Source organism: Crinia signifera, chromosome 1, assembly GCF_055691185.1.
Source record: "Crinia signifera chromosome 1, ASM5569118v1, whole genome shotgun sequence".
In the NCBI taxonomy this organism is placed as follows: Eukaryota; Metazoa; Chordata; class Amphibia; order Anura; family Myobatrachidae; genus Crinia; species Crinia signifera.
Window position 1 is genome coordinate 52,659,319 of NC_139217.1, and position 14,895 is coordinate 52,674,213.

General features: G+C 46.4%; 1 protein-coding gene across 1 annotated transcript; it reads left to right on the top strand.

The window, feature by feature from the left end:
- Positions 1-11,875: 11,875 nt before the first annotated feature.
- Positions 11,876-14,676, top strand: ADRA2C (adrenoceptor alpha 2C). The gene has a single exon (XM_083151891.1). The coding sequence runs from the start codon at positions 12,889-12,891 to the stop codon at positions 14,272-14,274; it is 1,386 nt and encodes a 461-aa protein (XP_083008017.1). The 5' UTR covers positions 11,876-12,888; the 3' UTR covers positions 14,275-14,676.
- The last annotated feature ends 219 nt before the right edge of the window (positions 14,677-14,895 follow it).

The window sequence follows — 14,895 nt, forward strand, 5'->3', positions numbered from 1 at the left end:
GCATCATTTGCATATAGCGCAGCATGACTGCAGAAATATCACTAACTGCAGATGACTGCAGTATCATCCTACATTGAGTGCTTCAGTGCATCTGTAGACCCGCAGGCTGAGCTGATCTCCAGGGATGCACGGGCCTCTCCAATAGCAAGTGTGAGTGCAGCTACAAATGTATCCACAGGACACACGCAAAGCTAAGACACCTGAGATTGTCTTAGTTTTGTGCGTACGCTCCACATCATTCGATGGTTGGCGATGTCGGTGTCGCCCACTAGGCTGCGAATCGATGTTTATGCAAATCATCCATTCCCACCCGTGTGGGAAAATTCATTGTGCTAAGGGGGGCGGGTAGCAATGTGAGTGGTGGGCGGGATTAAAAAGACACGCAGTTCTACGAACTTCGCAGCACTGCGAATTATCTAGAATAAAGGCCCCCATACATTAGTCCGACTTGTCCTAAGGACAAGTCAGACCTGATTCCCCCCTGCAGCTCCCCGGGAGGGGGACACACGATTTGGCACTTGATGTGCCAGGTTTTGCAAATGATACATCGCATGCGATGTATCATTTGCAACTCCAGGGGAGCTGCAATGTGAAGGGAGCAGGGGGCAGGGGGACATTGAGGCGGCTGGGGGGACGGACGCTGCGGGGGACGGACGCTGTGGCAATTACTTACAGCTGAGCCGGGCAGGGGGAGCCGGGAGCTGTCTGTACCGAAGAAAAAAAAAAGCCCATACAATGAATGGGCAGCCTGTGATTGGCTGCTGAGCGCTCTCTCAGCCAATTGCTGACTGGCTGAGAGAGCGCTCAGCCAATCACAGGCTGCCCATTCATTGTATGGGCTTTTTTTTTTTTCCTTCCATACTGACAGCTCCCGCCGGCTCCCCCTGCCCGGCTCTATGCCGCCTGTGTCCCCCGCAGCGTCCCCAGCCCCCCCTGCTCCCTCTACCGCCGCGCCGCCCCACTAGGTCCCAAGTCGGGTGGTCGGACGTGCAGCAGGTCCGACCACCCGACACAGATCCGATGCGCACGGGACCACGCATCGGATCTGAGGGGACATCAAAACTAGCCGATTTTGGTCCGATTTCGGCCAGATCCGACTGATCTGGCTGAAATCTGACCAAAATCGGCTAGTGTATGGGGGCCTTAAGGTCCTATGTTCATTGCTTCTGATGTCTGTAAAGCGCCTTTGAGTCCTATTGGAGAAAGTGCGCTATATACTGTAGATGAAAGTCACTTGTGTCTTCTGAGTCTCATAGATAGTGGCTCATCATGGGTAATGACTACCACCATTGTCTAGAGGTGATAAGAGAGCTTTCAGTAGAGACACTACTGTATATAACAGAAGGATGAATTATCAGCTCTGTGAGAAGTTTTTTTATTGAGATGAAGAGCACAGTGTTCTGCCTGTTATCTAATCACTAGTGTATAACTGTCACTATCAGTGTATTAGTGTATCACTGTCACGCTGAGAGTCGCACCTACATTACTAGCTGATCACCTGCATGTTACGCTGTGTGCATCTAATATCCCAGTGTGAGCGATACATTATTTGAGGTTTTTCATACCCAATTTAATTAATCATATCGCCCGCTGTGGGTTTATTATATCAATTGTAAATCAGCACAGTGTTATCCCCTTTTAGGATCCTGGGGAACAGGCAATCAACACTGATTGGGTGGACCCACGGTCTGTCAGTTGAAACGTACTACATGCCTTCTTTTTTATCTAGTTGTGCATGTCCCCCTTCATAGGTATATTCAATACACTATTTTATACCCATTTTTCTCACAAACATATATATCAATTGTGAAGATATATATATTGAGGGTATTAAATCGACACAACGGGGGAAATTTACTAAAGGAAATTTGTAAAAAATAGGTGTATTTGTATCGTATATGTATAGCACATCAATACAAATACGAATTGCCGTATTTTCGGGATAGTAAATGTCAAAAATAAGTGTATTTCTGGATACAAATACACCTATTTTTTTACAAATTTCCTTTAGTAAATTTCCCCCAACATGTCAACTCTTCTGCCATTAAATAGGCCAATACACTATTATTATGTTGAGGTGACTTGCACATAAAGATTATCATCAGACCAAGACATTATCACTGGCAGTTCATGCATAATTCGGTCTAATATAGACAGCCTCTGCATGAAGAGTAACAGTTTCTAATCACAGAGTGATACTTGGGAACATTGCTGCCAGATTGTAACAGAGTGATCCCAGACCATGGAGATTTGACTCTGTTTTCCCCATTTAATTTGAAACTGTTGCAATTAACAGACAAACGTTGAAAATCTGAAATTACATAAATATAATAGAGACTTACAACTCACACAAGAAGTCCTGCATGTGCTGTTTTCAAACGTGCACCATTTTCACCTTGTTTGTTAATTGTCTGTATGCTTATTATATTTTGCAGTTTAAATATGTCTAATAAAGGCTACATTTTATTGTTGTGATTTACTTCCCTATGGTGCACCACACCATGACACACTTTTCTGTCATTGCAAAAATTCAAGAGTAGTTACCATCCTGATATCTCCATAACTGTTGACAACTCCACAATCTACCCTAACCCACAAGTTTGTTGCCTAGAGGTCATCCACGGCTCTGAACTGTCCTTTGTTCCCCACTTTCAATCTGTCTCTAAATCATGTTACATGCATCTTAAAAATATATCAAAATACGACCATATTTCACACAAGACACTACCAAATCTCTTATCCATGCACTCATTATATCCCGCATTGATTATTGCATAGTCTCCTAACTGGTCTTCCCAAGAACAGACTCTCACCACTAGAATCCATTTTAAATGCTGCTGCTAGGCTGATCTTCCTTGCAAGACGCTCATCGTCTGCTGATCCGCTCTGCCAGTCCCTCCATTGGTTACCTGTATTTTACCGTATTCAATATAAAACACTTCTACTCGCATATAAAGCTATTAACCATACTCAGGGAAGCCGAGAGGAATGCCGGGCCCCGGTAAAATGTTGTGGGCGTGGCCTAAGTGTGTGTGTTGTGGGAACCTCCCACACTTAGGCCACGCCCCCAAAATGTTTAGAGGAGGGTGAAAGAAAACTCTAAAAACTGTAATCTCAGAAGCAGCACACACCTACAGCATGTGCTGTGCTGACTACAGGCTCAGCATGACCTCTCACGCTGTCAGTGATACACTCATGCTGAGCCTGCTGTCAGCACAGCACATGCTGTAGAAGTGTGTGCTACTGTTGCTACCCGGGAGGGATGGAGGGGAAAGAGAGGGGTCAGACCAGGGCCCCTGCGGGGCCCCTTCAGCAAGCCTGGGCCCGGGTAATTAGTACCCACTCCCCCCCTCTCTCGGCTCCCCTGATCGCGCACTCTCGCTATGCATGTTGGGCCAGGTGCCTCGCTCCGCTGGTGCATCCCTCATACACTCCCCCCCCCCCCCCCGCGCGATTGAGGCGCTCCGGTGCCTTCCATCAGCCCTGCTTGTAATACGTGCAGAAGACAGACACAAATCTTGTGCAGAGCGGAGTGGCCGAGATGGGAGATATTTCGAGATAAGTAAAAAGATATAAGCTGGTGCAGTATGGTCAGGGGAGCCGAGAGAGGGGGGGAGTGGGTACTAATTACCCGGGCCCAGGCTTGCTGAAGGGGCCCCGCAGGGGCCCTGGTCTGACCCCTCTCTTTCCCCTCCATCCCTCCCGGGTAGCAACAGTAGCACACACTTCTACAGCATGTGCTGTGCTGACAGCAGGCTCAGCATGAGTATCTCACTGACAGCGTGAGAGGTCATGCTGAGCCTGTAGTCAGCACAGCACATGCTGTAGGTGTGTGCTGCTTCTGAGATTACAGTTTTTAGAGTTTTCTTTCACCCTCCTCTAAACATTTTGGGGGCGTGGCCTAAGTGTGGGAGGTTCCCACAACACACACACTTAGGCCACGCCCACAACATTTTACCGGGGCCCGGCATTCCTCTCGGCTTCCCTGTGCGCGATAGCAGTTATAGTCATCAGGCGTCGACACGAAAACCCGTGAAAAACTCATGTCAGCCTTTTCATGTATCAACATTTTTCATGTCGACCTTTTGACGCTGTCCACCTATTGATTGTCGACCTTTTGACAAATATTTATTGATAAATGGGCCCCAAGGATCAGAATCTTTTTTGCCCTTTTACCATATATTTTTTAAGTGACATATTGAACATATTGTAGATTAAAAGCCGGAATATCAAACTAATTTAAACCCCACTGATTTTTAATCCTTCTTATTTCCTTTGACGCAGAATTCGGAAGAATAATGATTTTTTTTTTTTTGTATTTTAAGTTTAAATCAATGATATTCTAATTTACACTCACTGTCTTTCTTTTTTTTTTCCCCTCCTGTCCCTGTAATTTAGTTTTACTGCGAGTATTAATGTTCCCCTCTAGATCTCTCACATAATGATTCAGCAGGGCGCCTAATGAACGTTAAAACAGAATTTTAAAATAGGGAGGAAATCAATGGTGTAAATCGGTGGCTCCTGAACGCTGCTTTACAGAGAACATGTTAAATCCGCTTTATGTAGCTCAGAACAATTTCTTGGCAGCATATTTATGGGGATTAGCAGTAAATAATGTATTAGTAATAAAATGAATAAACAGCCACGTAATTGAATAGAGCACTGTTCTTACAATTGCCATACTGCACACTGTTTCTTCATCGCCCAGACAATTCATTGTGACAATTCATGAACTTGCTTGTAACAGTCTAAAGGTCCATACATACTGAGCGTGTATGGACGGCGGTGATGGGGAAAATCGCTGGGCTGAAGGTTGCTCAGTGAGCAATTTTCACCCGTTTTAGCTTTATTCAACGAGAAGAAGAAAGTGCTATTGTTTTGCCATATTCTAGCGGATGAGGATTGTGGTCTAACTTTCACTGATTTCCTATGAACTCGACACTCATCATCCAGGGGTGACGGGCAGTGGCGGAATTTGTGGGCGCAGGTGCAAAAATATACTTTGGGCCCCCCTCTTTTACCCCAACCCAAGTTCACAATATGCAACACGGCAGTGGGTGACAGGGAGAGGCAGAGGGTGATGGGAGAGGCAGAGGGAGGCAGAGGGAGGCAGAGAGTGACAGAGAAAAACAGTGGGTGACAGGAAGAGGGTGACAGCCTCCTGCACCAATGGTGGTTCTATCTCTGGTCCCGGGTATAGCCCCAGGTTTGAGGCTGAGCCTTGGGCTAACTACAGTAGTTGGGGTTAGCATGTTTTCATCAGGGTGACCCGTCAAGTGTGCCCCGTGGCTGTGGCATTACCCCCCTTAGTGGGGGGGGGTAATTGTTCCCACAAGTATTTTTAGAACCAGTGTACATTTTTTAGCATCTAGCCCAGTGCTGGCTCATTAATACAGGGGAACCCTACACATTTTATTTAACTGTATAATTTTGAACAAGGACTGTCTCAAAGAGCCTGGGGCTGGTTCTGCTTTTAGGGGGGGACATCACACTAGTAGTTCCTCCGATTTTTTACTTTTACACACAGAAGCCTACAAGGTTCTGGCTGAATTGTGCAGGCTTCTGACAAACTCGCCAGCCTAAAGCAGGGCTATATTTTTATTTATTTTTTAAATTAAGTTTTTATTTATATATTGTATTGAGTAAAAACTTGCCCCCGTTACATTTTGGAGTTACATATTTTCAAAGGAAAAAAAATCTGGATGTGAGTTTGCACCATGCAAGTAGTACAAATGCGAGATACACACGAGTTTGAATGTTCAGGCAGCCTATTTGTTACATGTACGAGTTCTAAAATTGATCTTGGATACCATGCAAATTGCATGTGAAACCTGAAGAAGGCCATTGGATGAAACACGTTGGTTATGGTTTGCAATTAATTTGTACATGTGCAGACCGCTCCTGGCAGGGGCAGATTGGGAAGGGGGGGTGGCGGAGGGAGTTGCGATGCGCGCCCGGGGGGGGGGGGGGGGGGTAGCGGTGATAGTGATGCGTGCCCGGGGGGGGGATTAGGGGGATGGCTCACCTGGGGCGGCTTCCTCCCGGTGTCCAGTGTCCCTGTATCCGCCGCTCGGGATCTTGAATCAGGCAGCGGGAGGTGCTGTGCGCGCATGTGCAGCTGCCCTCCCGCGGCCATGTGCTGCAGCCGCTTCCCGGCCCAGGAGCGAGCGCTGCCGGACCCTTTTTTAAGAGTTTTGGGCCGGCCCACCGGAAAATGGCCCGGTTTCCCAGTGGGCCAATCCGCCCCTGGCTCCTGGTCACGACCAGACTTGGATCAAGCTTTGCTCTTTCTGGACTGAGCTAGAGAAATATCCCATTGCGTCATTTGAGGCCTGAAAGGAGATGCACATTTACTTTAGGGCCAATTAAGTGGTGTGAACAGATGTTTTAATTATGTATGTGTTTAGATTATATAATTTACAATCATTAGCATAGTTTGAATTACTTATTACATTTACAGATGGAGTCGTGCTCATCTGTGGCGTCGGCGCGCCGAAACAAACCGTCTCAGCGCTCTGCTCACCCTAGACTGGGCCACACAAAGGTCTCACATGCTTGCGTATCCATTGCCGCGAATGAGGCGCATGAGCATCTCTCATGCACGCGCGCCGCATTCCCGCTGCAGCACGCTGAATGGGGTGTCGAGAGCGGCTGATAAGCGGGCTCCATCTCTGTATATATATCTTATATAGGGAGAGATTTATCAAAGACGTAAAGTGGAGGGAGATAAAGTACGGACCAATCAGCTCATTTTTCACACACAGCCTGCAACGTGGCAGTTAGGAGCTGATTTGTTGCTACTTTATCTCTCAAAGCTTTGATAAATCTCCCTTATAGCGAGAGGGATGGACAGACTTACAGACAGATAGATAGATAGATAGATAGATAGATAGATAGATAGATAGATAGATAGATATAGATAGACACATACTGTAGATAGTGTTAGCAACTTGTTAGTAGTGGGCTGTTGCTGCTATTTTGTTCCCCATGGCAACTGCTTGTTGCCTAGCACCTATGATGCTACTGCTGGAGGCTGCATAGGTCACATGACTGCAACTCTGTTTACATCCAACCATGGGCTCTGCCTAAGGGTAGAACTTTGATTGGATGTTGCTTGTTTAAATGGCAGGGAGGGCCTCCCATTAATAGCATTGCTCCTGTACTTTGGTGACAGCTTATGCTCTGAGGAAGAAATCCTGCCTCCGAGGGATGGGGCTGACGTTTTGCCGCTGGGAGAATAATCCAACAAGCTGCGTAACAACATGCCAGCAAAATCGGAATAAAGTCATCAGACAGGAGTGTGGTCAAGGACAAGCAAATAACACACAGACAACATAATATATCAGTCAGTAGAATGAAATGCAAAATTATATGTCACCCACAATCACCCAAAGGAACATTATGGTACTAATTCTGAGTCGGACACAACATAAAAAAGTGTATTAAGTCGTGTAAACACTAGGCGATTAATTGGATGACATATATCGACCACATCGCTCACTGTTTAGCCATGATCAAGCTCTCCCGTGGGTCCTTCTGTGGGTTGTTCCGTGGGTTACCCCACGGAATGACAGCAAATGCAGTTGGCAATGATACATCATGACGTTGTGTGCTCTGCATTGTTTGGTGTGTACCCAGCGTTACCTTGCAAATCCTTGAAATGAAAGAACTTTAACACTTCGACCATACAGTATTGTTTTCAGATGTGTGATAAATGTCATTTCCTATACATCATTTATATCATCTACTCTCTGCCTTATTCATCTGACTCCCACTGTCTCTTCTTTCTGTTGGTTTTCTACTGTTTATCTGTAGTTGTTGCTTAGCAACCATTATCATTGCATTATCCTTAAGCTGGCCATACATCAGAACGCTTTCTGTCCCGAGCGCACGATTTCGACGGGTCATGCGATGCATTGTGTGTGTTTTAGTGCACATCAGGAGGTGTTTCGGTAGGATGCACGGGCCTGCGAGTCGTGATCTTATGGTTCCCATACACATGTGAGATATTGCATGCGTTCCAGATATTATGATAAATCGCAGTGACAAGTCACATGGGCAGCATGCCATCGCATGTGTCACCTGACGCGATGAATGGGCCCACCGGTCAAATGTTGCGTTGCCAGATATTATGTGCTGCACAGTATATCGATTACATTGCATGTGTGATCGCATGTGGTCAGTGGGAAAAGGGGGCGGTGTAGCAGGGCTGGCTGACAGGTGGCAGGACAGCTGGGGGGTGGCGGCGTAAAGGAGCTGGAGGCGAGCAGCAGAAGGGCATGTGGGCAACGGTAGTCAGCGAGGTGGTGGCGGGCAGCAGAATTAGAAAAAAAAATTCAAAAGACTGGGTGGCTCTCTGATTGGAGAGCCAATCGGAAGGCTGCACAGAGCCAGCCCAGTCTTTTGACATTTTTTTCACATGCTAACGCCTGCCGTCACCTTCGCTGACTAGTGACTACCACCACCCACTAGCCCTCCTGCCGCCAGCTCCACTACAACGCTACCCGACATCCTTCTTCCAGCATCCGATGTGTCATCGCAGATGCTGGAAAAAAGCGTTTCAGATGCGATTGGATGCAGTGGGAAATTGCATTGCGTTGTCACACCATTAAAGAAGCCCATACATGCTCCGTTGTGTCCGGCTCTGTTCTGTACTATGCGATGCGCGCTCCCACGCATCACATAGTACGGTACAAAAAGTATGTGCTGCACATACTTTTTGTGCTAGCTACACATCGTATCGGATCGCAGTGCATGCACAATGCATGCACAAGGCATGCGATACGATACGATGTATACTATTTAAGTCCCGAACGGATCCATTAAATGGACCGTGTATGGGCACCTTAAGATCTGAAGATGCTGCTAACGATCAGTATGCTGGCAGGTGCAGATCTTAAGATAGATCTTACGTGAGATTAAACACATAAGATCTATCGTGTGTCAGGGAAACTGTGAGATGACTCGGATCTGATGCTGGTTGTCCTGCTGTTTCTTTTCTTTTATTGTTTTGTTTTCCATGGCATTTTGTTCGATCCCTCTAAACTCTATGAATATTCATTATATTAATGTATACTGGTTCTCAGATTTGAAAGCAATACATATGTTTTTGATTTGTACCACTGAATTTATACACAGTAAGCTCAAACCAGCGTTGCCTACTTTTAAAGTCTCCTCTCCGGGAGAAGCCGCACTTCGGGGGCGGGGACTGATGTAGATGTCATCTTTAGCCCCCTCCCCTGAAAAGCCATCAATTGTGGGAAATTAATGCTGCTGCGGGGGGGGGGGGGAGGGGGGGGTGGTATCTGGAAGGGTAGCCCACCTTTCTGGGGGGCCAGGAGGGGGACCCGATTTTCGGGAGCCTCCCGGCCATTCCGAAAGGGTAGACAACCCTGAAATAAACCTGTGTAGATAACTCTCTCTGCACCCTTTATATCAGCCCCACCTGCAGCCCACATGGTTTTTCACAGATGTATGCATCACAATCAGGCCTAATACAGCTGTAACGGCACCCAAATGCTTTCCTAGCACCTTAAGGGCCAGTGATAAAATGGAGAGTGATAAACAACCAGCCAATCAGCTCCTGCCTGACATTTTTCAAATCCAGCCTATGACATGGCAGATTGGAGCTGATTGGCTAACTGTTTATCGCTCTCAATTTTATCACTTTTTAAAGCTTGATACATCTGTCCCTATATGAAGTATCCCTAAATAAATGCCACTTCTGGTTATCTGATTGCAGGACAATATTGGATCTGCCTTGCAGACTGCTACACATCCATCTCTCCAGGAATAGAACAGCTTTGTTTGTTTTTTCTAACAGCTGATGGTCAGATTAACATTTCACGCATGTTAAATAACATACAGTATGCTATAATTGCAGATTAAAAATCTGCCAGAACATAATTATGTTGCTGCCTTCCATCAGTATGTAAGGATGTGGAACATCGCCGTGTGCAACAATATCTCACACCACTCCAGAAACCGGTGGGTGTGCGCGCTAAGTAGCTTTCTGACAATTGATTCTATTGTACTTTGCAAACTGCATCTTCTGTAAGAGGGAGTAAATAAATAATTATAACCCACTAAGATTATGTGTCATGAAAAACAGCCCCAAAAAGCCACATTACTATATTGCAGTGGTTCTCAACCTTGGTCCTCAGGACCCCCCCAAACAGTGCACGTTTTCCAGGTCACCCTGCAGGTGCACTCATTATTCACTGACACATTTTAAAAGATCCACCGGTGGGGATAATTGCTTCACTTGTGATTCTGTGTGGAGACTTGGAAAACGTGAACTGTTGGGGGGTCCTGAGGTATGGGATATTTATAGGGTATGAGGTAAATATGGGGTATTTATAAGAGCTTGGACAGATAAAGCACCAACCAATCAGCTCTGAACTGTCAGTCTTCAAGCACAGACAGTAAAATGTCAGGTAGAAGCTGATTGGCTAGAACTGTATCTATATAAATTGTATCTCTCTCCAAGCATTGACAAATATCCCCTTCATGTTGCAATATAACACATCCTAGTGGACATCAGGGCAGACATTGTCCAGTTACTGGGGCATTACTGGTTTACAGGGACTCTTCATCCTCAGGATCCCCCTCCAGTAACCACTGCGGCCGCACATTGCATAAGCCAAGCCTGGACTTTGAAGTAAAGTAATAGTATTATGCCCCTTTTACACCAAGAACATTTCCTGGGTTATTGCTGGTTCAACCCGGGATGGAGCTCATTGTAAATGGGCCCCTTAAAAATATCCCGGGTCCAAAGACCCGGCAATTCAACCAGGGAGTTCCGGATTGAATACGGGGGAGACCCAGGTTCAGGAGCAGTGTAAACGGTTAACCTGGGTCACTCATTTACACCAATGGGGGTAGCCCTTACCTCCCAATCGCAGCATCTTGTGGTCAGTCTGGTGGTTGGGCGGGGGGGGGGGGGGGGGGGCCTCGGCTGGCCATCTTTCTCCAAGCCTTAGTACATAGACCCCTTTGTTCCAATATCTTCCCCCAACCAATATCTCTAATAAAGGGCCACAAAAAGCTGCAATTTGGAGCGTTAAGCTAATTTTTGGGGCTTTATCACAATCATTAATTAATAAATAGGTTTCTAAAACCCAAAAAAGTTAATTAACATACAGTGTGTTTTTAATGTGAAATTTCTTTTTAGATTCAGGGTATGGATGAGCAGCAGTTTATAAGACAATTGCAGAGAAGTCCTTAATGAGGGAGCTGATAGTTGGCAGTTGGTGAATCGTATTTACTTTTTGCTGGCATGTTGCCAAAATAATCAGGAAAGAAGAAAACAATAGCCCTGGGTCAATCCCCCCCTGCTGGGTTCTACAAACACAAATAAAGTCCAATGATCACATTCAGAAACAGCGCCATGCCTTCTGGATTACTGATAAAGGGTTGTAAAGCCATACAAGTCAATCAATATGTTACAGAAATAATGCAGTCTCCTATAGTGTACTTAGCCTGGTTCTCTATTGAGACAAACAAAAAATCCTATGATGTTTGATCCAGAATCCCTTTCTATTGGGTATGGGTGGGATGTAAGATGATATACTGTATATTCTGTGGATTCCTTTATATGATTATACAACATACACCGCGACCTGTTCGCAATGATTTGTGAATGACAATAGCTGTTACTGAGAAAGGTTAATGTTATAAAGCTCTGGAAATGGTTGTGAGATCTTACATTTAAAAGGCAGGTTGCATTTGCCACCTCTCTCTCTCCCCTGCTGCCTGCCATCTGCGAGCAAACACTGACCTCTAGCGGCAGAATTAGGAATAGCACAGACCATATGTACTGGAGCTGGAACTGCACTATACAGTACATCACTTGTATATGTTGCATGATGTAGACCCGCACCGATGATAACAGCCCTGCAACGATAGCAGATAGCAAATCGAAGCCAATAACATTCGTTCGCTCGTTTCTATCCATCAGCTCTGACAACAGATGTGGGAATTGCTACACTGCCCATTTTACTGGGAATGCTGGAACTTCTAGTTCCACATCAGCAGGAGATATACAGAATGCACACTATACTGTAACTTTGCAGTGCTGGTGCATCATGAATCAGGCGCTCAAGGTGTTCAGTAGCTCATCTGCTGGGTCAATGCTGTTCTTAATGCCACCTATCTATACAGAAAAATGAATCAATGATTCAATGCAAGAACCCCCTGCGCTGTAGTTATTCTAAAACTCAACTCTCATTACATACACCGCTGCTAATGTGGGACTGGGATTGCATAAAGCTATTATCTGCTGCTGTGCACAGTTCTGCGATCCATTGCCACCTGCTCTGCCATGCATGCAAGACTTGCCAGGTGAAGGAAAGACACTTGCCAGGAATTCAGTCCATGCTCCCCAGCAGCTGAGGCCATTGCATTTAATTCTTGTCACATCCATGGTGCTTTCTTATTTCTGTTGGAGAACACAAGGAGGTGGTGCATTGAGTAGGAGATCACAGGGATTTTTGCCATCACACACACATACTCTCCTCCTGGAAAGAGCTTTGCATTTGCCAGGGCGGCTGAGCACACAGCTCAGAGCTGGGGCTCAGGAGTCAGGTTTGCTGATATAAGACCAGATGCTTCGGATGCACATAACCTCAGGATCACTGTGCACTTACCCAGTGCCACCTCCTCTTAGTGTACTTTGAACACTGCCCCTGCTGGATCACTGAGTCCAAGGCAAGAGAAGCGACCAGGATGGGAATATGTACACAGGCTCCGGGTCTCTGCTGTGGGCAACCTGATGGCACTAGTTAAAATAGAAGGATGCTGGTCGCGGAGATGTGGAGAGCTTTGCCACACCTTGGGACCCGATGGAAGCTATCTGGAATGAGGGAGGCACATGGACAATGACTGGAGATGAGGGCTGAGGAGATAATAACTTGGGAAGGGACTCACAACGGTGAGGCTATGGAGCTATGTGGTTGCCACTTTAATACCAGTATGGATGTTTCTGACAACACCAGTGATAATGCCAACAGTACTTTCTTCCCTTCCTCTGGATCTCATGGGGAAGGGCAATATTCAGTTACTGCCATTTGGGGCTTGGCAGCTATTGTCGGCTTTCTCATTATTTTCACCATCGTGGGGAATGTGTTTGTAGTTATTGCGGTGTTGACTAGTAGGGCTCTAAAAGCCCCCCAGAACCTTTTCTTGGTGTCGTTGGCTGGGGCAGACATCCTGGTGGCTGCCTTGGTCATGCCCTTCTCTCTGGCAAATGAGCTGATGGGCTACTGGTACTTTGGGGACATCTGGTGTGATATCTACCTGGCTTTGGATGTGCTCTTCTGTACCTCCTCCATAGTCCACCTCTGTGCCATCAGCTTGGACAGATACTGGTCTGTCACCCAGGCTGTAGAGTACAACCTCAAGAGGACCCCCAGGAGGATCAAAGGGATTATTGTCACTGTTTGGCTGATATCTGCTGTCATCTCCTTCCCACCTCTGATCTCCATGGACAGGGTCGGAGGGGAAGCTATGAGAAATGCCAACTCCACAGACTGGGATGAGAAGTGTGAACTGAATGATGAGACGTGGTACATCCTGTCCTCCTCCATAGGGTCCTTCTTTGCGCCCTGTGTAATCATGATCCTGGTTTATATTCGAATCTACCAGGTGGCCAAGCTGAGGACCAGGACATTGTCCGAGAAGAAACCAGTACCAGAGTGCCCATCCAACATAGAGAATGGCTATAGCAAGGGGACCTCTAGCAAATACCCCGTGGAGAAGGAGAACGGACATTGCACACCCCGTCCCACCCCACCAAAAGCCACCGAAGTAGATGAGCTGGACCTGGAGGACAGCAGCCTGTCCGAGAGCAAGAGGAGAAAAAGCAGCAGCCGAGAGGACAACACTGACTCCAGCAAGGACAGGAGGAGCTTCTCCAAGCAGTCCAGCCGCCTGTCCAGGTCCAGCAACAAGTCCATTGACGTGTTCTCCTCCAGGAAGAAGAAGAGGAACAGCATCTCCAGAAGGAAGATCACCCAAGCCAGGGAGAAGAGGTTCACCTTTGTCTTGGCCGTGGTCATGGGGGTGTTTGTGGTCTGCTGGTTCCCTTTCTTTTTCAGCTACAGCCTGTATGGGATCTGCAGGGAGTCCTGTGCCATCCCAGAAACTTTATTCAAGTTTTTCTTTTGGATAGGCTACTGCAACAGCTCCCTCAACCCTGTCATCTACACTATCTTCAACCAGGATTTCAGGCGCTCCTTCAAAAAAATTATCTGCTTGAGTAAGAGAAAGAGATGAATGCACTGAGATACTTGCAATATTGGCACAGCTCTGCCTTGGGGGTGCTGAGGAGAGGTAGGGACCGATGGAGATACAGTAGGTAGCACTCTGCCTCCATGGCCAAGGTGATGTAACAGTGTGTGACAATGTGAATGTACAGGCATGATGCCCCATAGCACTGAGTCCTGGGACGCATCGATGATGAGGAGTATTTTACACATGCCTGTAACACATTTTTTTTCTACCTTATAAGCAAAGGGCAGGCAATCAGACTGAGGAACCTGTGTTTTTAGCTTTCCACCAGGTACACGTGTTTCTCCTGTTTATTTGCTGTCTTTTCTGGGCAGCTTCTGCTAAAGTATATTTTAAATTTGTTCTGAAGCAAATATATTTCATAATAAAAGGCGATGTGCTGTCTCATTTCGTGGCTGTGGGGTCAGTGGCTGTGGGGTCAGTGGCTGTGGAGTCAGTGGTCATAGAATCTGTATAGTATGTACTATGCCTTGCTTAGGATGGGCTGATACAAGTATACACACTTTATATTTTGCTTACACATACTGTGGGCAGGGTGACCGTTAGAATTGCCATTTACACTATTGATTGAATGCCTCATAGAATCCAATCTGATCATTAGGATAT

What these genes read in the sequence shown, in the direction of transcription:
- ADRA2C (XM_083151891.1), top strand. Translation starts at nt 12,889, where the DNA reads ATGAGGGCTGAGGAGATAATAACTTGGGAAGGGACTCACAACGGTGAG.